This window comes from Miscanthus floridulus, chromosome 4 (assembly GCF_019320115.1).
Source record: "Miscanthus floridulus cultivar M001 chromosome 4, ASM1932011v1, whole genome shotgun sequence".
NCBI lineage: Eukaryota > Viridiplantae > Streptophyta > Magnoliopsida > Poales > Poaceae > Miscanthus > Miscanthus floridulus.
The window spans coordinates 123110334-123138124 of record NC_089583.1 but is presented as its reverse complement, the minus strand read 5'-3'; the positions used below and the strand labels follow the sequence as shown (position 1 = coordinate 123138124).

General features: G+C 41.2%; 2 protein-coding genes and 1 long non-coding RNA gene across 7 annotated transcripts; 2 read left to right on the top strand and 1 right to left on the bottom strand.

Annotated features, from left to right (window-relative positions):
* The first annotated feature begins 605 nt into the window (after window positions 1-605).
* On the top strand, window positions 606-7409 carry LOC136550617 (probable glutamyl endopeptidase, chloroplastic). Of its 3 annotated transcripts, XR_010782356.1 has the most exons (16): window positions 606-848; window positions 1269-1470; window positions 1555-1665; window positions 1796-1844; window positions 1966-2072; window positions 2150-2653; window positions 3046-3174; window positions 3542-3838; window positions 3952-4410; window positions 4517-4582; window positions 4805-4865; window positions 5105-5254; window positions 5343-5477; window positions 5580-5843; window positions 6466-7085; window positions 7207-7409. XR_010782356.1 is itself a non-coding variant. In XM_066542256.1 (15 exons), exons 1-15 carry the CDS (start codon window positions 656-658, stop codon window positions 6529-6531), a joined length of 2793 nt encoding a protein of 930 aa, XP_066398353.1. In that variant the 5' UTR covers window positions 606-655; the 3' UTR covers window positions 6532-7409. The 3 variants fall into 3 exon arrangements, 1 of the variants encoding a protein (XP_066398353.1); XM_066542256.1 differs by having other exon boundaries at window positions 6466-7409; XR_010782357.1 differs by lacking the exons at window positions 6466-7085; window positions 7207-7409 and having other exon boundaries at window positions 5347-5477; window positions 5580-5593.
* Window positions 7410-7621: 212 nt separating this feature from the next.
* Window positions 7622-12933, top strand: LOC136550618 (actin-related protein 2-like). Its single transcript, XM_066542257.1, is given in 16 exon segments — window positions 7622-7816; window positions 8652-8762; window positions 8849-8983; window positions 9126-9197; window positions 9287-9365; window positions 9475-9524; window positions 10114-10217; window positions 10306-10339; window positions 10341-10375; window positions 10445-10508; window positions 10579-10647; window positions 10755-10838; window positions 11419-11477; window positions 11761-11827; window positions 12154-12237; window positions 12332-12933. Coding segments are annotated over 16 exon segments (1170 nt in total). The 5' UTR covers window positions 7622-7774; the 3' UTR covers window positions 12413-12933.
* A 4850-nt stretch (window positions 12934-17783) lies between these two features.
* LOC136552973 (uncharacterized) lies at window positions 17784-27438 on the bottom strand. Of its 3 annotated transcripts, none has more exons than XR_010782896.1 (5): window positions 27025-27438; window positions 19373-19458; window positions 18919-19046; window positions 18166-18778; window positions 17784-18071 (listed from the first exon to the last, which is right to left on the bottom strand). It is a non-coding gene; the product is annotated as an uncharacterized lncRNA (long non-coding RNA). The 3 variants fall into 3 exon arrangements; XR_010782897.1 differs by having other exon boundaries at window positions 27029-27438; XR_010782898.1 differs by lacking the exon at window positions 18919-19046.
* Window positions 27439-27791: the final 353 nt, after the last annotated feature.

Sequence of the window (27791 nt, the reverse complement as noted above, 5' to 3'; positions counted from 1 at the left end):
ATCATATTGTCCAATCGTGGACTAATTAGGCTTAATAGATTCGTCTCGCAAATTAGCCTTCATCTATGTAATTGATTTTGTAATTAATCCATATTTAATGCTCCTTATTAATATCTAAATATTTGATGTGACAGGAATTTTAGGAGCGTCTGTAGAGCCTTAATCGGCTAGTTTTTAAAGATGCCTTTTCTGTTTTCTAAAAGTAAAAAAGTTGCAGTTTGCAGTAATCTCTAAAAATTTATTACTCCTAGTTTAAATTACAAAAATAATGCAAATTCTTTTAAAAAAACTATCTATGCGTTGCTGCTTTCTCTCGTGTTATTTGGATTCAATTCACAAAAATTAAATCTATTTATGGGTTCGCAAACAAACTGGCCGCCTCCTAATTTCAAGCAATCAATATGTGACTTTTATTTTATAAAATATATTTTTTAGTTATTATAATCAAAGTTTTATTTGACCATATATCGTTTGAGTATGGAAAATTGGAAAAATTATCAAATGCGTGTCATTTGTTTTTTCCAATTCAAAGGAATTGTTTGGGTTTTCTATTTTCTTGCGTGGCAGTGACAACGTCGATATATCTAGAAGGAAGAACACGAATACTGAACACCTACTAGCAGTTTCAGTCTCGAAAACCCCCCGCTTATTTGTCATGCTGCTTCAGAGATTTGACCAGCGTCTGTGCTTCTCCAGTGCCAATCCCATCGCTGGACCATCTTCGTCGGCTCCATCCCATAGGTTTCTGCGCCTCTTGCCTCGCCGGAGCCATGCCAGGCGCATCGGCCTCGCGGCGGAGTGCTCCACTGGTACCCATTGCAGCCCTGCTATGGAGGAAGACGATGGAGGTGAGTTTGTGCTTGTTGTGGAAAGAGACCCAAGCTTTAATTAATCATTACCAATGCCTTGTCTGAGAAAGACTTGTAATTCTGGCGAGGTTTTGTCTGGTCGTGATTTGGGGGATTTTGTTTATCCGATTCAAATGCTGAAAAGGTCACCTTACCTGCTGGTTTGGCTAAGATTCAGTTCAATCAGTTCCCGTCAGTGACTTTGAGTGGGTTATAGTGCTGGGATGCTGGCAACGGAAGTAGTCAATTTTGTCAAAGTTCTGTCTCTGGTTCGAGATGAACTGGTTTTATTAGTTTGGTTTTGTCTATCCTCTCAACTTCTTTCCAAGGGAGTTAAGAAATTCAGACGAAGGCATGTTAATTCAAAGGCATATTCTGCGGAATTGCTTTCTAGCTTTAACATGATGTGTTTATACACAGGTCAAGGATATCGTCTCCCTCCAAAGGAAATCCAAGAGATTGTTGATGTGCCACCGAATCCCAGTTATTATATTTCCCCTCGCCGAGATAGGATCATGTTTCTAAAACGTAGAGCTATGCCTTCATTGTCAGAGCTTGCTAAACCTGATAAAATACTTGCTGGTATATGGATTGATCCAAGTTCTAACACAAGGAGTCGAATGTAAGTAATGGATTTGTATAATTGTATTTATGAGAATATGTGCTTGTAATTTTCCTGCAGTTCATTTGCTGCTGTTCTCTTTAGGTCCTTTTATACTGGGATCAGTATCCATTTGCTGATGGATGATGGATCTTTGGGTCCAGAGAAAGTAGTGAATGGATACAACGAGAATGCAAAGATTAATTTTGTAGGATGGTAATTTTCCCATTATTCTTCAATGGTCCTTTCTTTTAGTATGATAACAAATTAAGACATGCTGTTCTTTTTTCCCTAATCATGTCTGGTTTAAATAAAAATGTTCCTTCTTCTCTATCCTGAATTCCAGGTCACCAGATGGTCAGCATGTGGCATTCACTGTGCACTATGAAGATGAGGTGATAAGTTGATGCTTTAGAGTATGATGAAGCAAGAACTATTTTTTAGTGATTAATTGGTTGATGATTCTGTTTTGTACTTGATGGCATATTGGCATGACACATCTGAGATTCTGAGTAGGTGGATAGTGGCAGCAATTTAGCATTGTGGATTGCTGATGCAGAAAATGGAAAAGCTCGACCACTTTTCAAATCAACCGACATAATATTAAATGCAATTTTTGAGCTGTGAGTGCCAATAACTTTCCAGGTGGACCATCCTTCTGTATTTCACAAATCATCATTCATCTTCTGATGCTTTACAGCTATGTATGGGTGAATGATTCTACTCTCTTGGTTTCTACTATTCCTCCATCGCTTGGAGATCCACCTATGAAGCCACTGGTTCCTTTCGGTCCAAGGATTCGTTCTAATGAGCAGAGAAACATCATTCAAATGAGATCCACAAAAGAAATGCTGAAAGATTTGCATGAAGAAGAATTGTTTGATTACTATGCAACTTCTCAGTTAGTTCTGGTTTTGTTGGATGGGACAATGAAACCGGTTGCCCTTCCTGCTATATACACTTCTCTTGATCCTTCACCAGATGAGAAATATTTGATGCTCACTTCTGTGCACCGACCATATTCTTCTATAGTTTCATATAAAAGGTTCCCGAAAAAGGTTGAGTTGTGGACAATTGATGGTAGATTTGTCCGCGAAATTTGTGATTTGCCCCTTGCTGAAGATATTCCTGTTGCGGCTAATAGTGTCCGTAAGGGAAAGCGTTCAATCAGGTGGAGGCCTGATATGCCTTCTACATTATATTGGTAAGCTTAGCCTTTCAATTACTAATGTAGCTTCAGATAAAAAAAAAAGAATGATTCTACTTCAAATCATGATGAACAAAACTAGGCAAAGTCAATCATGTGGTACTCATAACACAAATGCATTCGACTTGAGTCATTTTACTTTCATGGTGATTGTGCAAAGGTGAACCATGCTTTGTTCCACTCTTGAGATGATAGAGTTAGCTGCTTATGAATCAAGTTACATATGATTTTTGACCCTAGACATGATATTAGTTTCTTTATAACCATTTTTCCTACTATGTTCAATATTACCAGTAGGCCCTAGTTAATACCATACTACCATTCATACTTGATTTTTCTTATCCAGAACCAGTGTTATTTTCCAGAATTCATATTTCATATGTTTGAAGGGTGGAGGCACAAGATGGAGGAGACTCAAATGTTGAAGTATCACCACGTGATATAGTTTACATGGAACTTGCCGAACCTTTAAACGGCGAGAAGCCCCAAGTCTTACTTAAACTTGACCTTCGATATAGGTACAAGCTACCACTAGGGTAACCCTTTCTCTTCACAGTTTCGTAATGTTGACATGACACCATTGATTTTACTTAGCTTATATGATCTTGCAGAAAAATCTAATTTAACTAGAAACATGTAAGCTGTGGAATATTAATACCATAGGCTAGTTGCTTGGGTTGTTGTAGAAAACATAGATGCACTTTCTTGAGCTCTTCATAAAGGCTAGTTCAGCTTGTGGGAGGTGTAGGTGGTATATTTCTTCTGAGTCCTCTTTAACTCGAATTTGGGTGCCTATTTCTTCTTATTCACAATGCCACCTAGTTCCTCCAAGGTTCGTTTTTTTGGCAACTGATATAACTATTGTTGTGGTTGTCAAATCTTCAGAAAGAGCTACTGGTGCTATGGATCATTTGCTCTGGTCTATGAATATTGGTACAAGACACGCAGAACAAGAACATGGGTTATATCCCCTGACAAAGAAAATCTCATACCACGGCTATTATTTGAAAGATCTTCAGAAGATGCCTACTCAAATCCAGGTTCTCCAGTGATGTGCAGAACTCCTGCAGGCACCCTTGTCATTGCAAAAATTAAGAGGAACTGTGAAGGAAGCTACATCTTACTGAAAGGACAGGGTGCCACACCAAGAGGAAGCACCCCATTTCTTGATATTTTCAATGTGTACGTTAACTAATGTTTATCTCTATCAAGCATTTATGCTGCACTTCTCATGTACTATTTGATGTTTCTTTTAGATCGTTAACATAACATGGCCCACGGCTTTATCCTTACAGAGATACAGGAGAAAAAGAGCGGTTATGGGAGAGTGACAAAGAAAAGTACTACGAATCTATTCTTGCACTTATGTTTTACCATCCTAAATGTGAGGTGCATCTTGATCAACTAAAGTTACTTGTATCTAAGGAGTCAAGGAGAGAGACCACCCAATATTATCTCAAGATTTGGTCAAACAAGAAGCAAGTCCAGATTACAAATTACCCTCATCCATATCCCCAACTGGCACTATTGCAGAAACAAATAATAAGATACCACCGGGAGGATGGTGTTAAACTTACCGCTACATTGTATCTGCCTCCAGGCTATAATCCATCAATAGATGGTCCACTCCCATGCCTCATTTGGTCTTATCCTGGAGAATTTAAAAGCAGAGAGGCTGCTGGGCAAGTTCGTCGCTCACCCAATAAATTTGCACGCATCAGCAACAACTTTCCTCTTCTTTGGTTAGCTAGAGGGTACAGTGTGCCTTCCTTGATCTTAATTCATTTATTTGTGCAACCTTTTTTCTATTGCAACACCTATTTATTTACCTTATAGTCTTGTAATTGGTGCATCCTACAGGTTTGCTATTCTTGCTGACCCAACAATCCCTATAATTGGTGAAGAAAACCAAGAACCGAATGACAGGTAGTTTTATACTTGTTAAGATAAAATAGTAATATGATTATGCTGGTCTGTACTTCGAACATCTGAAGTTTCAGTTTTGTAGAATGAGTTACTGTCAAATACCCATTAGTCACATGTTCATCATGTTGACACTTACCTTTATTTTTTTCTAGCAAAGCATGAAAGTAGTAGATATAACGCTATTACTTAAACTATTTTGATAGATTTGTTTGCTTTTCCTAGGTACATAGAGCAGCTAGTTGCTAGTGCAGAAGCAGCAGTAAATGAAGTTGTAAGAAGAGGGGTAAGTTTTTCTTACTGCTTTATTTTTATGCAAATAGTTTCTGACCTACTATGCTTGATGATTCGTTACTTACTTCAGTGGCCTCCTTTAGGTTATCCTGTATGTTTAGGGGTTGTGTACAGTGATTCAATGCAGTAGAAGTATTACTGTATGTTTATAGCGGTTCATCAAGAATTTATGATAGTATGCTCCATGCTGCTCACAAAAGTTAAAGTCATATAATTGATGTTGTTCTTCAGGTTGCTCACCCTGACAAAATCGCCGTGGGTGGTCATTCATATGGTGCATTTATGACTGCTAACCTCTTAGCACATGCTCCTCATCTTTTCTGTTGTGGAATTGCTCGCTCTGGAGCTTACAACAGGACACTGACTCCGTTTGGTTTTCAGGTGCACGGCCTTGCTGCATAATGCATCCTTTATCTTAGACAAACATGTTTTCGTTCCCTTTTGACTTGTCTCTATTTTTGGCTTGAAGAAAGAGATGAGGACGCTATGGGAGGCCACCGATACCTATATTAAGATCAGTCCCTTCATGTCAGCTAACAAAATCAAGAAGCCGATCCTACTGATTCATGGAGAAGATGACAGCAAAGTAACAACAGCAATGCAGGTAGCAACAATAGCTTATGGGATATTTGAGTACTGAACGTTTCATTTTTTTCTATGGGTTTGGTCGCTATTCTAGAACTATAATCTTTGTATATGTTTGCAGTCAAGTCAGTTTTACGATGCCTTGAAGGGTCATGGGGTGCCATGCCGTCTTGTGATTCTCCCATGTGAGCAGCACCAATATGCTGCAAGAGAGAGCATTATGCATATAATCTGGGAGACTGACAGGTGGCTACAGAAGTATTGTGCAAATGATTGTGGGGGCAACAAGGTTATGGAAGCCAATGTTGAGACATCCCAGTCACCTTCAGAAGCTGTACTAGATAGTAAAGCTTTGACCTTAAATTTCACCAAGATTTCTAGTTTGGTAAGGAACTTAAGTGCTTTTTTTTTGTTAATATAGACATATGGCACTTTTCGGGTGGCTTTAAGCCTGCAAATGAGAACGTGTATAGCATAGTGGTAGGGATGCTGAAGTGCAACCTACAGGTCAGGAGTTTGACTTCCCATTCTCAAAAAAGGGCCACTCGCTATGCTATTTTCCATTGAAATACATGATCCACTGATGGTTGCAGCATGATACGTGGCCGTAGGTACGTCCTCGTCGTCAGTTGCACGTCCTGGATATCCGGGTTCGTGGCCTTTTCTCGACTCTGCGGGAGAGAAGTTTCTATCTTTCCATCAATGCCTTGGGGGAGGCTTTCCCCTAGGGGTCGATTTTGTTTTGAGCCTGCAACTATGTCTGGATGAGTTTATTGCCTTTTGAGTTTGGATTAACATGTATGAAATATTTTTTTTGGGGTAAATATTAAATAGTGTGTAAAGTGCATGTTTGCCTTTCTGCAGCATGCTGTTATTGATTTGGGCATTCTGAGTTATTGAATTCTAGGTTGAAATAACATTGTATTGAGTGCTTCGGTTGCATAATTTGATGTATCAGTTAGGCATTTGTGGTTAGTTGAGGAATCTGATGTCATGTTATTTTGCAGATCAAGTTGATATGGTTGGCATTTGCTCGGTTTATTTCTAGCAAGTCCAAAAAGAGTATGCAATAGTACTGATTGGTTTAAAATCATCTTTTGGTGGTGGCGCCACATGAATCTTTCTTCAGTGCTGAGATCAGGAAAGTTTCGAGTCATCATCACTATTATGCTCTTCTAAAAGTAAACTCTATGTCGGGAGTCATACTTGTACACATCATTTGATGTATTATCTTTGATATTTTGGTAGTTCTCCGGAAGCGTTAATATGTAATGTTATCTCTGTGGTATACCATTGAGCTAGGAATGTACAAATGTAAGACCAGAAGGCAGAGGCACCACAGTAATAAATGGGTTCATTTCCAAGGATTAGTTTAACTCTGACAAGGTTTATTTTACCCTGACTTGATCCTCAGTCATAAGGAGCGTGATTAAAGTCTATATTTCAGTTTCTGAATCTGAATTTCCCATGCACTCTTGATGCTGACATGAAGGCATAGGTCAATAATTTTTGTTGACTTCAAAAAACAGAACAACTTTTTTGAGGGAGGTTAATACTCCTAGAGAACAATTATTGAACAAAGCTACGTGTTCTGTGGTGCTGCTTCTGCCGGCCATAGCAACAGCAGGTGCTCAGATTCAATTAATCAATTCCATCATCAGCATGGGAAATGTTCATGATTTCCCAACTTGGTTGCCTACTGCCCTACTTGCTCACCTTTTTCTATCTGGATGATCCTAGCTTCACAGGTTGATTTCCTCATAACCAGTTCCACCAATTAGAAGAAGGGCATCAAACATCTGGAGGAAGGGAAAAGGTTAATGGAGAAGAGACTAGAGAGTAAAAAAAAAGGACTCCTAAACATCATGATTATTAAGAGAGAAATAAATGTATAACATATATATGATCTTGGTAAGCCTAGTCTTGCTGAGATCAGCATGATCCTTGTGAGATAAGGATTCACAAGAGTTCACAAAAGCAATTACTTGATAATATTTTGCAACCAGACAAAGTTTTTTTTTTTTTTTTGATTGCAACCAGACAAAGATTTAAGACTAGAGAAGCAACCTTTTTTTAGAGAGAGGAACACACAAGAGAAGCACTGACATATCACGGCGACTAAAAGCAACATTGATCAGGGACCGTCCGTGCTTCAATCCGACGGTGAGAGTTGTTGCGGTCCGTCCCGCAGTCTCGTTCGTCTTCTCCCCCTCCTCTCGTACCGTAGCTTGGAAGCGCAGAGAAACAGGGAGATCACCACAAGTACCCGGAGGGGAGGAGGAGGAGGACCGCCCCGAAGAAGGGAGGGAAGCGCGAATGGAGAGCAGGAACGTAGTGGTGTGCGACAATGGTACCGGGGTAAGCCGTCACCTCCCTGACCCACCCCATCTCCGCTCCATTCCTAGATCCGCCGCCCGTTCATGCTCCGGATCACGGCCGAGTTTCTCGCGTACTGCCCCAGACGCAATCCGCCGCTGCTTCGACCACTGACTGGGGGGAAGCCGGTTCCTGAGTCGATCGCCGGTGGCCGGGCCGGGCGGGACCGGAGGATTCGGGTGACGCTCGTGCCTTGCACGGCTGGACGGAGGCTGGGAGCCATGGAGGACTGAAAAAAGCGAGACACGGTTGTTTGTTGGGGCATCGGTCGCCGCAGTTAGGTAGCTCAGGGGCGTTGGATTAGGTTGAAACGACAGTTGCTGCCGCAAACGGGAATTGTTATTCACAAATAATGGCATGCTCAGTTGTTGTGACATTGTTCACAAGGCAAAGCTTAGGTTTACCTGCAAATTATATTCAAAATTGCTGGTGAAATCTCTAGTTCTTGTGTTGACAGTGTGTTTGGGTTAGGTTTCTTTTTCCCCCCCTTCATTTTTGGTCAGTGGAAAAGCATAAATTGTTTCATGCATGTCAGACCTATAGGTCTGTAGAACCATGTAATTACTAGATATATTGATGCACAGAAGAAATGTCGATTCAGCCTGAGATTTTTAGTACAAGCTAAATTCCGTGTACATGTGACATCTTGATGAAAATCTGGTGAGCTCAATCTGTTCTCAGTTTTTGCCAGTACTAAATACATCATACGAACAGATGTGAGGCTTGTTGAGTCTCCGATAAATAATGATTAAACGACAATGAGCTAGATTACAAAGCGGATCATTCCTTTCTCTAATTTGACACCTTTTGGTTGCAGTATGTGAAGTGTGGCTTTGCTGGTGAGAACTTTCCTACATCTGTATTCCCTTGTGTTGTCGGAAGACCTCTACTTCGCTATGAGGAGTCACTTCAGGAACAAGAATTGACGGTCCTTATCTATTTTCTTACCATCTTTCTGGAACTTACTTCATGTTCATGAGTACATCTTATGATAGGCGCTTATGTTCGTTGCAGGATATTGTTGTTGGAGCAGCTTGTGCTGACTTGAGACATCAACTTGATGTATCATATCCTGTCACCAATGGCATTGTTCAAAATTGGGATGATATGGGCCATATTTGGGATAATGCCTTCTACAGTGAGCTCAAGGTATAACTATACTGGTATGCTTAACCCTGCTTGTAATGCCTTACCCTTTCTCTGGAAAGTATTTTCCCCTGATATCCTTAATTATATTTCCTAAGTTGACTAGCTCTAGTTAAAGCGTCACCTTTCTATTTTCTTCATTTAGGTCGATCCATCGGAGTGTAAAATCCTACTTACAGATCCACCACTCAATCCCGTGAAAAACCGAGAAAAAATGGTACGTCATTTCCTTTTATCAATTTGTCACATACTGCCACAGCTGTAGTTTCTGACATCAATGCCTAACAAATTGAATCCCATGAACAGATCGAGACCATGTTCGAGAAATATAACTTTGCTGGGGTCTTCATCCAGATCCAAGCAGTTCTTTCACTGTACGCTCAAGGTCATCTCTCCCTCCTGACCATGTGCTCCTGTCTGGGGCTCTGGGCATTCACACAAGCACATACGAGATCACATTAACACTCCACTTTACATGTATGTATTCGTTTCAGGCTTGCTAACTGGACTTGTGATAGATTCTGGTGACGGTGTTACTCACGTGGTATGAGAATAATGTTCTTCCCTATATCCGACCAAGTATTATGGTTTGAAGGGGTACATTCAATTTCTAATCATCTTTGTGCAACCAACTCAAATATCATGGTATCAGCAACATATTAAGCCCAGAACACCATAGGATGGCATTTTAATAAGTATGTCAGTCAATGAATTCAGTATGTTGTATGAAAGTGTTTAAGAATTAGGCAACTATAAATTTATAAAAAATAGAAATCAATAACATATGAATAGTAGTAAAAAGATATAACAACTATGTACTTGTGTATCATCTGATTTTACAACGATGTTTCAGCCCTCTGTGCTCAGATGCTCTTTTCAGCATGCCTTTTTGATATTCTTTATGTTATTTGCTTTTCATTTTTTTCTACAACTATGTGATTTCGCTCATGTTACAAAACCTGTTTCCATTTAGGATATTAAGTTTGGACCAATGAGCAATCGTCTTTATCCCTGTGCTTACATGTGACTCATTTAACAATACTGTGATGTGATTGTGAAGCTTTTATTTTTTAACTAAATTATTTCCACTTTCAATCTTAATTTTGCACCTATCATCTTTTTCATGCATTCAGGTGCCTGTAGTTGATGGATACTCTTATCCACATCTGACAAAGAGAATGAATGTAGCTGGAAGGCATATAACATCTTATCTTGTTGACCTACTATCAAGGAGAGGGTAAGACCTATCTTGCTCTGAAGATGTTGCCTTCTGCAGCTGCTGCTACATGAATTTTCTAATTCAGTTAGTTCTCCCACTTTAAAAGGTATGCTATGAACAAATCTGCTGACTTTGAGACAGGTCAGAGAAATAAAAGAGAAGCTATGCTATATAAGGTAAGTTGTCTTATTGTTCTTAATTATTGTCTCTATGTTATATATGTAGTCATGTTAAATTATGTACAGCTATGATTACAAACGAGAATACCAGCTAGGACTTGAGACCACAATCCTTGTGAAAAGTTATACTGTAAGTATGTTGCCCTGCTTGTAATTTTCCCTGTTCCTTTTCTTATTGTAAGCTCAGTTCTTGTGATCAGCTTCCAGATGGACGAGTTATTAAAGTGGGCACTGAACGATTTCAAGCTCCTGAAGCTCTTTTCACTCCTGTAAGACTATTCCATTTCTGTTCCTGTTTAGTATTATTGATCGCAGTATGCAATTGTGTCGACAAACTCAGCAATAAGCTAGTATTCACCAAATATTTATTTAACAGGAACTGATAGATGTTGAAGGTGATGGGATGGCAGATATGGCATTCCGTTGCATTCAGGAAATGGATATCGACAACCGGATGATGGTATACATATCTTACCAGTACAGTACATTTCTGGTTCAGCCTTCCAATTGTTCAAATGAAACATGGATTAGAAGGAACGATGAGTTAATATTTTACTAATTTAGTTCTTATGATTTAGGACACTAGTGGATTCTAATTTTCTGCCTGACCATGGTTGTATATAAACAGTATAGTGCTTAAGTTTATTTAGAATATTGAAAAAGGGGGGGTGGGGGGTGGGGGGTAGACCCAGTGCCGGAGGCTCCCACATGAGTGGGGTCTGGGGAAGGGAAAAACCGAGGCAAGCCTTCCCCCCGCAAAATCTGCGGAGAGGCTGCTTCGAATCCACGACCTGGTGACTTAGTGAGACAACTCTCACCACTGCACCAGGCTTGCCCTTCTTATTTAGAATATTGAATTTATTTAAATTTATTTGATGTTGATGTTCTGGACTTAAGTTAGATTCAATAAAGAGTCTGGAACTATATTGAAATATCAACTACATTAGATTAGATTTCCTATGCTTTACATTGTATAGTTTTTTAATAGGTTCATCATGTCTTTTTTTTTTCTTATTGTAATATATGATCATGTTTCACAGCTCTATCAACATATTGTCCTGAGTGGAGGAAGTACAATGTACCCTGGTCTACCAAGTCGGTAAGACTTATAATTCCTTTTGAAGTCTGTAGTCATGAGGATATGCTCGTCTTCATTTATGTTTTTTAGTTTACTGCCAGCACGGAAAAATAATGAGTGTGAAACAACATTATGCATACCAATTGTTTTTATTTTGATAACCTTCTTGGTAGTTGTCATGTAAGCGCATCTGGATATTGTTATGATAATTGCCTGTAATGTTTCTTATAGTGATTAGTTTCCTGGTTCATATAAGCTTCTACCCGAGTTGCATATGCTTAACAAGTTACTACTTTTTTACAAGGTTGGAGAAGGAAATTCTTGATCGCTATCTTGATGTAGTTTTGAAGGGAAACAAAGATGGCCTGAAGGTAATATGCATGCATTATATTTTTATGGCATGAAGGAAATTGTTGATCGCTAGCTGAGTTGTAAGATTGTTGAAGTTCTACCTTGCATTGTTGTAATCGTTGGTCCACAGTTGTTATTCTTCTCTGTTGACCTTTACAACAAATTTCTGTTAGATAATAATCTGTGCTTTTCCTTTCTTACAAATAGAAGATATAAGTGCATAAACTTATTGAACTCATAGACAGAACAATCCAAATACACTTTCTGAAAGGATATGCATTCATCTCAATATTAGCGTTTGCTCTCTGTTTCCAACTGTTGACACATTGCCTCTCATTGTGCATAGAAATTACGACTGCGGATAGAGGATCCTCCTCGGAGAAAGCACATGGTGTACCTGGGAGGTGCAGTGCTTGCTGGAATCATGAAGGTAATTCTTGTATATGCGCTCTCATGCAGAATCATATTACACCATGATGGATTGCTAGTAATATACTTCCCTGCGTATTGTCTGGAACATGCAGGATGCACCTGAGTTCTGGATAACCAGGCAGGAGTACCAGGAAGAAGGTGTAGCGTGCCTAAGGAAGTGTGGACAGTCATAAGTCGCAAACGTCTGGCCACATATCATCCAATCCCAGCACAGAAGAAATGGAGGGGCTCCCCATGCTGACAGAAAGAAGGGCCAGAGCTTGCAGAGCCGGCCATGGTTCGCTCGTGAAGCAAAGGTTACATGTGTAAAGAAGAGCTCAGCACTACAGCTTTGTTGTTGGTGTTGTATATTGTAGTGAGCTGTCCTGAACATGCTCGGGGGTAATACTGTTCTAGGGGGCCGTGTTTGTATTGGCTACTCAATTTGACCTCTGTTATTGATCATCTTGTGAAGTTTTAGATATGGAACATGAAGGCTACCTTTATTTGTGCTTTTTCCCCGATCAATTTCATGAACCTGACAAAGTCTATTAGCTGTCAAGTGGAATAGGGGCAAGTAGGTGCCTTCCAATTTTCCAAAATTGTCCCTAATCAGAAGCTTCGGACTGTGCTGTAGAACTAGAAGTTTTGAACTGTGTGCAGAAGGAAAAGTGGAGAATCTGATTTGGTAAATATTTACTTCATCTGATGCTGAAGCTTTGGTGACTAGATAATGTTCCAGTGCATATTTAGATTACTCTGATAGGCTGCTTGCAAAGTCATTCCCACGACACCGCATAAAAGAACTCAGAGATTAGCTTTGCAAAATGCGAAGAGTTATTCTTCTTAAAAGTTATTCTGTTCTTTTGACCTCGACTGATTTCAGTGGCATCTTATTCGTATGGTTGGCCTCAGAGAAACTTGGAAGCACTGCCTACTTTGTTATTATCTGACTAATGAACCACTTAATTACTTTGTGGATGGGCAGGACTTTGTTTCCTTGAAGCCATTGTGTACTGGACTTTTTGTGATATATATCTTGCCTTGTGTGTGTGTGCTGCTACTATTGCTGCTGTTTGGTTAGAAGGCAAAGTATTGTATGGTCCCTATCAACTACAAATAGTTATTTGACTGTTGTGCCATGTGACTCTGATTGGAATGGATGATGTAAGCCATATAGATAGCATGTCCTTTTTTTTCTCGCATTGCTGTCTGCTGCTGTCTGCTGTCTGCTGTCTGCTGTATATGTTGATGAGCACCACAGACATTACTGGTTCTGGCATTCAGAATAACCTTCCCCCTGAAACATATATTATATTCTCGCATGCTAGGCAATGCAGGTCATTTTCGAGGAACCGATTCCGGCACGCATGCATTTTGAGACCTTGCACAACCACACGACGGATCGACGAAAAATTCTCCATCTCTAGCTTAGCTTCAGGAGAGCTGAGAAGCCAAACAAACACAATATATATAATGTTCTGCTCTGAATTCCACTGCATATATATGCGTCCCTATCCTGTAGGTTCTGTCATTGTGTGATCGTGGAAGACTCGTGCCCGCCACAAGCCCCTGCGTTTTTTTCTCCACACACGCAACAACACGTTCAGTACAACTTGCATTGGCGAGTGAGAGAGATCCATGCATTTCTAGCCCCATAATAACAATAATTCAAGTTCCATGTCGTGGTTGCCTTATCTTTCTTTACTTTATATATGTTCTCTTTGGTAGGGCTTCTTAAGGAATTTCAGCTCTGGCTTTTCTAGCTTCAATTCTTGGATTGTTGAAGCTCTACCAAACGTCCCGATCATAACCATCCAATCTAATTAAATTTTTTCGCGAACATGCCTTGGCAAGTTTTCCGTTAAGAGGATCCGATCTAATTAAATGAACGACCCACGGTTGTTTAGGACTTCAGGAGTACCGAGTACCACAGCAAAATGCAAAGCAGTTTGAAAAGAAACATAGACCCCAAGAATATATACATCCTACACTCAATTCCATCCATGCTACGTACCAAGACATCTGAGCTTTTGCTGTCGATGCGTCCCATTTATCGCCGAAAGTCTGATCATCTGGTGTAGATCGATCGATAGGGAATAGCTATCTTCGCGCGCATGCGTGTCTGCATGCGTCTTTTCATCGAAAAGTCGTTCCATTAGAGATGCTGCCGCCTGTTGGTCAGGGATGCTGAGATGAGATCTATTCATCTACGAGCGAGCCAGAGCCAACGGCTGCGACAAGTCTGACTTTCATCAGAGAATGCATATATGGTTGGTTGGTTGCCCATTTCTGCACTCCAGACTCTTTTTTTTTTCTTTGGTTGTGTGCAGGAGGTCAAGAAGCTGGAATGGCACCCATGTTCACGTACACCTTTTCATATTTGCTTCAGCTCTTTTGGTGTCTGTCTTCCACTGACTTCCAAGGGCCGGCCAACATGAACATGCATGGCAATGATCCACTTGCATTTTCGATGGCTCTCATCGCACTACAGTGACAAGCAAAAGGAGAGGAAGCCGCAGCAGCAGCAAGAAAGCGAGCTGAGAAAGCAACTGGAGACAGCAGCAGAGCAGGACTGTGTATGATAGATGCTGCTAGCTAATTCAGAAAAACTCCAACAAAGGTACAGGAACACAGGACCCATTGATCTTGCGTCGAGTCGTCGCATTTTTTCAGTGGATTTGGTTAGGACAATCCCTGCCAGGAAAAAGGCACAGTAACTGATCTGGCAGGGTTTCCTATTTGTGATGTGGGAGTTGTTCTATTTGGTTATTCAGAGCAGTCCAGTAGTTGCAGGTTGCCTTCAATTCACTGCTGCTGTATTATTGGCTGTTGCCTGAAACTGAAACGTTTTGACGAGTTGCTGTCGCTCTACCCTTTTTCGTCTCTGCTGTCCCTAGTCTCTCGGCATTTCCTGAAATTTGGACACTCGGACCTGTTGATCACAGTTTAGAGACTAAATCCCTTGCAGGTTCACAAGAGTTATCACTGCGGATGTATACCTGCAACCAAACCTTTTTAGCATGATCACATAGCAGCCCAGTCCTTTCATGTGGCAAGTATGTCACCATACAACTGTTGATGCAGCCATGAAGTTGCAGAGATGCATGAATATATTCCCTCATGAGAAAAAGGAAGAAAAAAAAAATCTTCTGAGAAGTCAACAATCCAGTATAAAGAATTACTTTGGCTAGCCATATCTCTAAAATCACGGTTTCCAATATGATATTTCGGCTACCCGTATCTATAAAAATATACTACCTAAATAGAAAGAGTTATATATATTATGAAAGTGTTTTTAACAATGAATCTAGTAGCCCCTTTCTAAAAAACAATGAATCTAGTAGCATCAACCTTGGCACCCTACGTTGTGGATCTTTTACATAATTTTATATAATATATCAATAATTGTCAATATCATCGTCGTCATCATCATCACACTATAAAAGAGCGAGTTTTGTTTGGAGGGGCTCTTCTTCTATAATAACCGTTCGATCTAGACGTCATGTTATATGAGCCCTCCGTCTTTCGTGATCTTACAGGTAAGATGTAAGACTCCTCCTAAACCAAGATTCCTCCAGACCGCGTAATCCCCATAATCTCAAGATTCCCTTGCTCGCAAAAAAAAAATCTCAAGATTCCTAAACCAAGATAAGAGCCACAAACGTTTTTATTTCTTTTTTTTATTCGTTTTCGGTACACTCCTGCACGGATCCGGTAGACAAAATTACGTTTTTATTGTGTTCTCCTTTTCCAGTAAAACTCCAACCGACGTTTTTTTATTTCCTTTTTTTTGTGTACAACCCCCGTACCTACGGATCCGTGAGGCAAAATCCAGTTCGTTATTTTTTTTTTCCAAAAAAACTCAGGATCATCCGAGATTTCTTTTTTTTTTTTTGTTCTTTTTTGGTACACTCCTGCACGGATCCGGTAGACAAACTCAAGCACGAGCTTTTTTTTATTTCGTTTTTGTTGTGTTCTCTTTTTCCAGTAAAACTCCCATCGACGTTTTTAAAATTCCTTTTTTTGTGTGTGTTCTTTTTCCCGTACAACCCACGTACGGATGGTCCCCGGCCTTAACGGACTCGGTATCGATCCGCAAAAGAAAACAAGAATAGGAGGAAATATAAGACGAGAAGCTGGTGCGAGGTGCAACCTATGCATAGGTACGTAACGTGTACGTGGCTATGTAGCTTAGACTCGTAAAATCAATTAGTTACGAGTATTATTATTCGGCGAGCAACGAAATCTGATCGAGGCGGCCAACATGGCTAGCGGGGACGACGTTCCTCGTGTTGGGCCTGCCGCTGCTCATGGTGGTGGAGCGTGAGATGCAGATTGCACTAGATATCGATTCTTACTAATCTTCTATCGGTAGTGGTTAGGCTTGTATATAATTGTCAGCATTGTATTCGTTGGGTCGATGTAGTTAGGATACATGCATCTTGATGAGAAAAATAAACCATGATCAATTCTCTTGTTATGTATTTGTGGAGGAACTATTTGCTGGAGAAACATAATAAAGCAGATTGCTAGGTACGTCCAAGGATATAATTAAATATTATAAATAGTGTGAAACCCTTTTTTCATTATGCGAACTCATGATCCCTCTTTTGTTTACAACCTTGTTCTTGATAGATATATGCCCTAGCGTTGCATTGGGACCATGATTTTTTAACTGAACTGAGACGCGTGATCTACGAGGAATTCGTACAGGACGCAGACACATGGAACACGCCAACTCTGAGTCAAGGATGATTTCCGTTGTCATTTCCTAATAAATATTTATTTTTTTCTCCTGTTGAAACGCACGGGCAGAGGACAAACTTGTTTGGCATGAGGAAGTAACTTGTAACACACATAGCTGTGATTCACTCCCTCAGTCCAAAAAAAAATGTAATTTGGAAATAGTGCTTGGTCAAACTATTTCAAATTTAACTAAATTTATATAAGAAGATATACTTATTTGGAATCTTAAATGTGCGTTGATACTTTTCCATAAACTTAGTAAAACTTATATCGGTTTAACTCTGACCAAACCTAGAAATACATCTTTTTTGAGATGGAGATGGAGGTAGTACTACGCTATATCAATGATGATCACTCTTTTTAAAATGTAAGGCTGTGGTTAGCTAGGCTTCGTATCAGATTGGATACCTCGAGGAACCTGAACAACTTTACTACTAGTCTTGTCGATAACAAGGAAGAGATTCCTGCTATGTCATTTTTCATAATCCTGTAGTGATATTGCCATAGGTACTGAACAGAATAATATATATATCTAATATGTGCCATGCATATACTGATCTTGCTAGGTGCTGTTTTCCCCCTTGTAGAATAATAAATCTGAGAGAACCTCTTTTGAGCAACATAATCTACCACTATAGCATTTTCCTGTGGCAGTATCGCCAGTTTTCACAAAAATGGTTTTAGATTTATATATTTTCAAAAAAAAAGAAGTGCAGGAAAATGAGAGAGAGAGAGAGAGAGAGAGAGAGAGAGAGAGAGAGAGAGCTGTTCACCAGCAATAGCGACACCTCAACAGTACGGAGCACTATAGAAAAAACTAGATGGCACCACCCCGCGCTTCGCTGCGGGTAGGCCAAACTATAATTTATAACTGTTGCATTGAATCAGTCACATATAAAAGGTGCGTATATGTCTGCATTCCCTGCATTTACAGTAGAGTTGCACAAACCAAAAGGCCAAAGTTTGCCTTGTTAATATTTACACTTGTCGCAAGTGGTAGATATTTAGTGCATGGGTATATATGCAAGGAAAAATGCATTCAACAGTTCGAGGAGCAGTGTCATTGTGCAGGTACGTGGAAATTTTGTAGTGACCAATAGTTGCCTGGAAGTAATATAAGAGAGAAAGATGTTAGAGGTGAAAGAAAATTGAGAGGAAACAAGAACTATTTTTGGACTCAGGGACTATTGCATGCTACCTTTTTCTCTACTGGAATTATGATATGCATCGATGAGTTTATGAGGATAACAGGTTATGACAATACAATTTCCTGCACTAAAATAAACCATCAAGAGAATGTGAAACAAAAATGTAACAGAACAGCACACTGTCAGTACCAGAGGTGACCATACGAAATGAAAAGTAAAGTGCATAGAACATGGTAGTTTATAGAGGCTTCCCTATTGGACTTATCACATGCATCGATGAGTTTTTCAGGATAACATTGTATGAAAATGCAATCTCCTGCACTAAAATAAACCGTTAAGAGAACATGAAACAAAAATCCAAGAACAGAGTAATCCTTTGGAATCAGTAGAACTCTTTTGAGATGAACCACACTGAACATAGATGTAGCAGGAGATAGCGTGACTAAAAACCACAAATACACCAAATCAGGAGAATCGAAGGTGTTTTTTTTTTTTTTTTTTTTTGAGAAAGAGGCTAGAGCATAGGCAGGTCACCTTAGGAGCAAGGCAAACCGAAGATCCTGTGTAACGACAGGGATACTACGGAACGTAGCGCAGATATTAATCCTTCGAGACCAGTAGAAGTCCTTTGAGATTTACCAGACTGGTCACAAACTTAGGGACCTAGTGAAAGAAAGGAAGCACGAACACATCAAATTAGTAGAACTGAAGGTAGAAAAAAAAATCTGTAGTGGACTAAAAACTGCAGGGACGATGTAAAAGCAGTTCTTTGTCCAAACATAAGGATGCAAACAGAATATTACACATAAACATGCATCGGAGGTAGGAGCACACTTTGTACTGTACGTCAGCATCAACACAGGGCCACACAGTTAAATCATCGCTTTGTTACAAATTCAGTAAGCAACGGTTGCAGCAGCACGAGGTTACCCTAACAGGCACAATATGCACCATCAGAAGCAGCAGGAAGCTATAGCAAAGTTATGCACCGGTAATTGTAAAAAAAAACAGCAGCTGATCCTGTGGAACCAACAGAAGCAGCCCAAACATAGAGACCGCGAACCTGGAAATATAGCATATGAATACACATCACTTGTTAAAAGAGAACCGAGGCTACAATTACTGAATACAAACAATGCAACTCAAACCATAATGCATCAAATAAGTTAATCGATACGGCTGTATGTTTGGATAGTTCTGCATGGGAAATTACACAGAATAAAGATGGAATTTGAAACAGTATCCAAAAGGACTCACCTCACGAAGTTCCTGCAGCCTGTTTAAAGCATTTCCTTGATGGATAGTGTCTCCGTGAGACTCGTGAAACCTCGGGCGTTGCATGGCTGCCAAAAAACATTAGACTATGAAGACAATGACTCGATAGCAACGTTTACAGTAGGCTGCCACAGCTAATAACCTAATAATTAGTAATACTTTCAGGGACAAAAGGTGCAGGTGGGGGAGCACACAACACATTTGGATGAATCAGAACCGCAGTTAGAAGATGCAGCCTAATTAGAACTGTAGAAAACACAAGCGCATGTGCAACAGTAAAAAAGTTGGCTCAGAAACTAAAGGTGATATATGATATGATATGATGTGCCAGTGTGTGCTTGTAGGATCTATGCATATGCTGCCACTGTAACCCTAGCTAGCAAAGGTATAGGGTCCTCAATGAATGACGACACCATGAACACATAAGGTGAAGCTTGCTCCCAGCATTCTTGCCCGACAAAGGCTTTGGCATGCTCATGCGCTCTTCTTTTACACATGGTCATGATATATTTTTTCTACTTAACATATGTCTTACATGTGGGGTGGTAATAATCACAGACAATGAGGCCCACATTTTAGTGGTTGTAAATGGGTGTTGACAAATAGTACCATGAGTAATTTAAATAGTTGTATGAGATTCACATATCAATAATATCTTGTTTTTTAGGCAGAAACCAAACATGTACACCAAATTGCCTCTTGTTCCAGAGTTGTTGAATATGCTCATCCAGCTGTGTCACATGACGCAAGGGCACATGTGGTACAGACAAACAATAGATGAAAAGTCGCATAGGACTCTATCTTCTTGCCCGACAAAGGCTTTGGCATGCTCATGCGCTCTTCTTTTACACATGGTCATGATATATTTTTTCTACTCAACATATGTCTTACATGTGGGGTGGTAATAATCACAGACAATGAGGCCCACATTTTAGTGGTTGTAAATGGGTGTTGACAAATAGTACCATGAGTAATTTAAATAGTTGTATGAGATTCACATATCAATAATATCTTGTTTTTTAGGCAGAAACCAAACATGTACACCAAATTGCCTCTTGTTCCAGAGTTGTCGAATATGCTCGTCCAGCTGTGTCACATGACGCAAGGGCACATGTGGTACAGACAAACAATAGATGAAAAGTCGCATAGGACTCTATCTTCTTGCCCGACAAAGGCTTTGGCATGCTCATGCGCTCTTCTTTTACACATGGTCATGATATATTTTTTATACTCAACATATGTCTTACATGTGGGGTGGTAATAATCACAGACAATGAGGCCCACATTTTAGTGGTTGTAAATGGGTGTTGACAAATAGTACCATGAGTAATTTAAATAGTTGTATGAGATTCACATATCAATAATATCTTGTTTTTTAGGCAGAAACCAAACATGTACACCAAATTGCCTCTTGTTCCAGAGTTGTCGAATATGCTCATCCAGCTGTGTCACATGACGCAAGGGCACATGTGGTACAGACAGACAATAGATGAAAAGTCGCATAGGACTCTATCTACATCTTATATATTTATCATCAAGGATGCTCCAATGGTTGCGTGTGTTGCTCTCTTTTGGAGCTATGTTGTTTGAAGTGTCTATCTAGCTAAATTACACTAGACAACATTGTATCTACGTCGCAACTAGGGCGGAGCTATGTTCAGACAAGTGGGTGCGGTCGCAGCCAAGTAAAAAAGATTAGAGCCAAATTTTCACTATATCCACACCCTCGTGTCATAAATCCTTGCACTCGTAAGGCAAGCACACCTCCTTTAGATTTGCTCTAGCTCCACACCCTGCCCACAAAATGTCTAGTGTAACTTAGCTAGATGGACATGTTGAACAACATATCTTCAAAAGAGAGCAACACACGTAACCATTGGAGTATCCTCGATGATAAATATATATCGTAAGATGTAGATAGAGTCGTATGCGACTTTTCAGTCAGTTACCTGTACGCAGTGGAGCTTGAAGTTAGATTTAGAGGGGGGCAACAGTAGAATATGCATGGCTTAGGGAGTGCAAGGCTGGCCAACTTAAATCTTCATTAGCAAAATACACTAAGATACTGTAGCATCCTTTACAGAATTACAAAAGTGAGGAGGGGCCATGGCCCACTATGGCCCTAATGAAGCTCCGCCTATGCCTGTACGTCTATATACCACATGTGTGCCCCTGCATCATGTGACACAACTGGAGAAGCATATTCGACAACTTTGAAACAAAGGCAATTTGGTGTACATGTTTAATCCGTGGTTGAAAAAACAAGATATTGATATGTGAATCTCATACGGTTGTTTAAATAATTACTCATATACTATTTGCCAACACCCATTTACAACCACTAAAAATCCATATTGGTGTTTCGGTTCTTTACGTTTTGACCTTTTAAAGTAAAGACTTGTGTGTGTCACATAAAGGATCGTTGGCTATATAATGATGGGTTGCTAACCATAACTAGTGTATTTGTTTAGCATAAACTAGTGAAGTTTATAGTATTACGGTAGAACCTCTTATCAGTACACTGTATTTAAAAGTGAGTGTGTCGTCTCCCTCTCGAGACGGCTCGGGGATGACTCACCGGTCACCGCCGCCCTAGGCCCCCCGTCCACTGCACCCTCTTCCGGCCGTCGTCGCCGCCCTCCGGCGTGCGGCGGCGGTGGCCAACGGCAGCTCTGAAAAAAGGGTGTTGTTCGCAGCCCCCCTCCCTCCCCATCTCCCCTCCACCCCCCTCTCTACCCTCCTCAACTCCAGCAAGCTAGGGTGGCCGGCCAGCCAGATCCAGGGCCACAGGCGCCGGATCCAGGGTCCCAAGTGCCGGATCTCCTGGCTAGCATGGGTGGCGGGGCAGATCCTGGCCAGCCATGGCCGGAATCTCGCTCCACTGCTGTTGTTGGTCGATGACGGCCTGCAAGTTGGCCGGTGGGGTGGATCTGGGCCGTCCATGGCCGGATCTCGCGCCCTTGCTCTGGATCTGGTGGGTGCCGGTGGATTCACCCGGATGCGGTTGGCGGCTGGCGGATGGCTGGCCTGGTGGCCGGCGGGCCCGGTTCTCCTCGGATATCCGTCGGCGCGTGGAGCTGCTCTGGGTTCCAACCGGGGCCTCGACGCCGTGTGGAGCGGTGCTAGCCTCCGCGGCTTCCTATGCTGGTGAGGCGTTGTCACGCTCTTGCTCAAGGGCAGTGGGGAGCTACACGGCCGCGGACGCCTCCTGGAGCAGCTCCAGCTCTCGCGCAAGACGTCGTGCTACCGGTATCCCATCCACCGCACCTATGGGCGGGCTCGTGTAGGTGGGCGGCTGGCCATGGCATGCGGTGGCCAGCGCCTCTTGGGGCCGATGGCCGAGGCCAAGAGACACCCTAGTGACCGTCGAACAAGCTCCTGGGTGAAAACCCTGCCCGGCTTCTCGCCTAGGGCCGGCTGGCGGTGGCGCAGCCTGCGTCATCCACCTTCCTAAAGGCGTCGTCGAAGGATCAGTTAGTTCGTTGCGGGTAGTTGGGGCCGTTCCGGGACTGAAGTCCTTCGTGTGCCCTCTTCAAAGTTGTTAGCGTCTGTGGACGTCATTCACTTCTTGGAGGCTTCGTTGTCGGGCCACCATCCGTCGGAGCCGCTCCTAGCTTTGTACTGTGTCTGCTTGTGCTTCAGCTTCCTCTTCGCTTTGGTCTGTCCACCTCGGGTGTTGGTGTTGCCGCAGTCGTCTATTTCTTCGCAGCGGCTACCTGGTCGCTGGCGGATACGTCGTCTTCTTCGCAAGCGGCTACCTAGTTGCTAGCATATACTATAGTTTTCTACTTCGCTGCGGCTACCAGGTCGCTGGCAGATTCGGTCTTCTTCTTCGCAGCGGCTACCTGGTCGCTTGCGGATCTACCGGTGGATGCTTTGCCACCACAGCTTCACCCCCCGGTTGGCGACCATTGCGCCGGATGTCTTTCTCTTTTGCAGGCATAGTCGGCTGGTGTTTTGGAGGTGGAGGTTCCCCCCACCCCCTGTGTATTCTTGTTGTTTGTTTGTGTTTTTGGATTCCGCCGGTAATCCTAGGATTACTTGTGAGTCATTTGTATCCGTGTTCCGGTCTTTCTTTTGTCCTTTTCTCCTAATGAAAAAATGGGTTCAACCCGCTCGCGAAAAAGATATATATTTTCAGAAATAAAATAAACTTATCCATTTATTATCACCTAGGGTACGTCAAGAGTTTGTGGAATCAAGTTGTACTGATGGGTATGCAAACGTACTGATCCATGGTACGTAATAATCATTGAAGCTACTGTAACCTTTATTATCTGAGGTCAGAAGGTGAGTCCACACGCACGCCTACGTGTGTGAACGCGAGATATTCCCCCGCAGGGCTAAATGGCATGAAATGAGCCATCATCATGAACTCGACTTTTAATTTGTTCGAAGACTTGTAAAGTCTTCCGTTCACGAATTAAATAAAGAAAATGCACACGCAACGTAACATGCATGTGCACAGCACTCAGCATCATTAGGTATCATATGACATACGTACTGCATTTTCTCAAAACCAAGGGGTGGCCGCGCTCAAGCCAAGACACGATGGTTGATGATTATTGGTCAGACCTTTAGAGAGAGGCGAATCAGCTACAAGGGTTTGAAACTGATGGGGATTTGGGGAGAGAGATCGGAGATAGGCCACGATTTTGGACAAGGGTCTTGGAGGCCGAAGGGGTAGAATCAGAAGTTTGCAAAAGCAACATACATGTCTTTCTTTTCTTGCAAAGCATAGTCTGTTATTACATAAAAATGACGGTCATGGCATACTAGAGAATAATAATAGATTCAATGGCAGAAAAGAGAATGTATATTGGATGGCACGTAATTTGCAATACATGTAATAAGTTCAGCTGGAGACTTTCTCAGGAGGCCCTGTTTGGTTCTTACTCCTTCTGTCCTGTAATATAGTACATTCTAGAAATTTTAAGATAAATTAAAAGAGAATATAAAAGACGTACGTACCCTCATTTTATTTCCTAATCAGACACTATCATCAACGTGATAAATGGTGATTGGTTGATAAATAAAAAATATTTAATGCAAAACTTATTTTTGTCCTCTAGAATACGTTATTTTTTAGGATAAATTTTGAATGCTAGAATATACTTATATTACAGGAAGAGGGAGTAGGAATTAAGAAGAATTAGAAAGTAATCTAATAATAAATGAGAAACACTTTCTCTAGAGATATTGGTTTTAATTCATACTATCCAAACAGACCTTTACATATATGGGCACCTCTCACACCAGTCATGCATCTTGCACGACCATACAAATGCAACATGTAGCGAGCTACTCCCTCCATCCTGTAATATAGTGCATTTTAGCATTTAAAATTTGTCCTCAAATTTAAGACATTCTAGAGGACAAAAACAAGTTTTGCATTAAATACTTTTTATTTATCAACCAATCACCATTAATCACGTTGATGATAGCGTCTGATTAGGAAATAAAATGAGGGTACATGCGCCTTTTATGTTTTCTCTTAATCTATATTAAAATTCCTAAAATGCACTGTATTACAGGACAGAGGGAGTAGTATGCATTGATATTTGTGAATAAGAAAGGAAAATTTGAATGTACTCCTCTAAAATCTAAAATCCAGCCCTAGATAGTTGCAAATATATTCTCCCTGTAGAAGCTAAACAGTTGTATTTAGCATCATTCATACATATCTTTCTTTTGAAAATTCATTTTGCGTCAATTTTTCTTTGCTATATAGGTAGTGTGTACTTCCTCTCTTCCAATATCACTGACGTTCTAGGAATGGGCACGACAACCAATGAAAAAGGAAAAAGATCAAAGTACCCCTACAATCTCTCTCTCTCTCTCTCTCTCTCTCTCTTGCTTCCCTCTCCCATTCGCCTTTAGATCCGCGCGGTCGGTAGTGTGCCCGCCAAGACGAGCCCACGCTCACTGCCGGTCCGCTCCGCATCAAGCGCCGCAAGCTGCAAGGGAGGCCACGGGCCGCCGCTGGTTTGCTCTACATCGCGCACCGGAGGCATCACTCGTCTGCCGCTGCACCATCCCGGCCGGCCAGACCCAACAACCCTGAGCAGGTCGCACCCTCTCTGTCCCGGCCTCCTCTCCGGCGGTGCGATGGAAGGGGAGGCCGCTGACAGGGTGGAAGGAGCAGAGGAGGGATGGGTCGGATCTCCACGGCCCCGGTGTAGCATCCCCAAACAGCGTCGCCTCCACACCGGCGGAGATGAAGAGGAGGCTTGGCACCGACCTCCGTCCCGCCGGCCAAGAAGAAGAGGAAGGCGACCGACAGAGGAGAAGAGGAGGGGGTCGCTAGTGGAGAGGAAGAAGAAGGTAGCAGTGAAAAAGAGGAGAGTGCGTGGGAGGAGACGACGACGTCGATGAGGGAGTAGATGGCAGGGTGAAGGGAATCTTAGGTGGGCCCACGTCTAAAACGTCAGTATTTTTGGGACACCATTCGAAAGCTAGGACGACATTTTTTGGGGACAGAGGGAGTACATACATATAGTGTGAAGGGTCGTCGTCTATTTATTTGTAAGGGATTGTTTGATGCAATCGTATTCATATTCACCTCAATTCATATGTATTAAGAGGAATTAGTTGAAGCTAAAAAAACGATGAATTGGGTGAAATAAAATTAATTAATTTTTATTATAATATACTCTAACATACGTGAATTAAGGTGAATACGAGTATATCTAAATAAGCCTTAAATGCTATTTTTTAAATGAAAGTTCAGCGGCAAACATACGTTAGGATAGTTGTCTATTTATCCGATATCTTGTTTCCGTACGCATAGTTGTCATTGACAATGTGCTCTGCCAGCAAACTGTTGAAGAAATAAATACTCATCTTTCCTGAATTGTCACTTTGCCAAAATCTGTTGGAGTTTGATTGGCATTACAGTTCAGTCAGGTTCTGATATTCTAGAGGCAGTTATACAAATCAGAGACCAAGCTCACCCAAACTTCTTCCTGATGGCTGCTATATTGATGTGTTGGCTATCTGGACAGTCAGGAATGATCTCATTATCAAAGGCATCCAACCGAGTGTTGAAACTGTCCAAGGAATTTTCAGAAAAGAAATGAAGACCCTTACTTTTGATTTATGGATTCAAAGTATGTTGTAATCTCCCTTCTTGTTCTTCTCTTCTTTCTTTCTTTCTTTGTGTCTTGAACTTCCTTCTGTACTGTTGGACTTTTGTTTCTTTTATAACTTTAATAAAATTCCTGTAGGGACCTTGGTCCTCCAGTTTTGTAAAAAGAAAAAGAAAATCTAGCGGCAACGAGGCAAACACCCGGCCGGGTGCCATTCAGATAGGATAGCAGAGTATACAGTTTTTACCGAGGTACTAGAATTAATTAATAGTAACCTTTCTTTAATGAAAAATATATTATTTCATCATGAATCTAACGATATTTACTACTTGGTGTCTCATAAATAATAATTTTATAAATTTGGTCAAACTAAAACTTCTTGATTTAGAACAACATCAGAACAATTCTCTCTCTATCTATATGTATGTATTATGTATATACATACACACACGGAAAGGAGGTAACAATATTTTAGCTGGTAGTACTACTAGCTAGCTAGCTTACAAAGGATAAGGCGTTGGTGGTGGTGGTGTGTCGTTTACGTACCAACCTTGTTGCTGCTTCGTTCGTCTAGCTCTGCCTCTGCTTCGTGCTTCGTCAGTTAGCACACATGCGCTCTCCATCTGTACAGACACCTACCCCAGGCCCCAGCCCGTCCATGGTCGATCGATGCATGGATGGATCTGAGAGATGAGCGGTGCGGTAACTTGTACAGTAGCTAGCTGCTAGCTTCAGATTCTGTAGCTACTTACTTTGCATCTTCTAGCTAGCTATATCTGCAGACTACGGGTGTGGGTGTGGGTGTGGGTGTGGCGTCGATCGATGAGCACGCACAAGAAGCACAAACCTAGTAGTCATCAGCTAGCGGATCGGAATCTTTTATATATGGAACAAAAAGCTAGTCTTGCTGTATATAGGGGATGCAGAGGATGCAGCTGCAAGCGTGCGTACTAAGCTAGCTTTTACCTTCGCTATCTAGTATCGCATATATATCATTTTTTTCTTTTTGAAATGCATCGCATATATATATATATATATATATATATATATATATATATATATATATATATATATATATATATCCTTGCTTGCTTGCTTGCGCCAGGCAGGTGTAGTTTTAACTGAATCGAGCTGTTACAAGGACCACATATATACATGTAGTGGCCCTCTTCTTCTTCTTCTTCTTTTTTTGTACATACTTTCTGTGATTTTTAACATTCTGTCTCTAGATTTTCTTTAAGCCCGGGTCGGTGAAAGGTCCTGGTTTAGTTATAGTAATTGAGTAACAACTTAGGTAGACTAATATGTTTAAA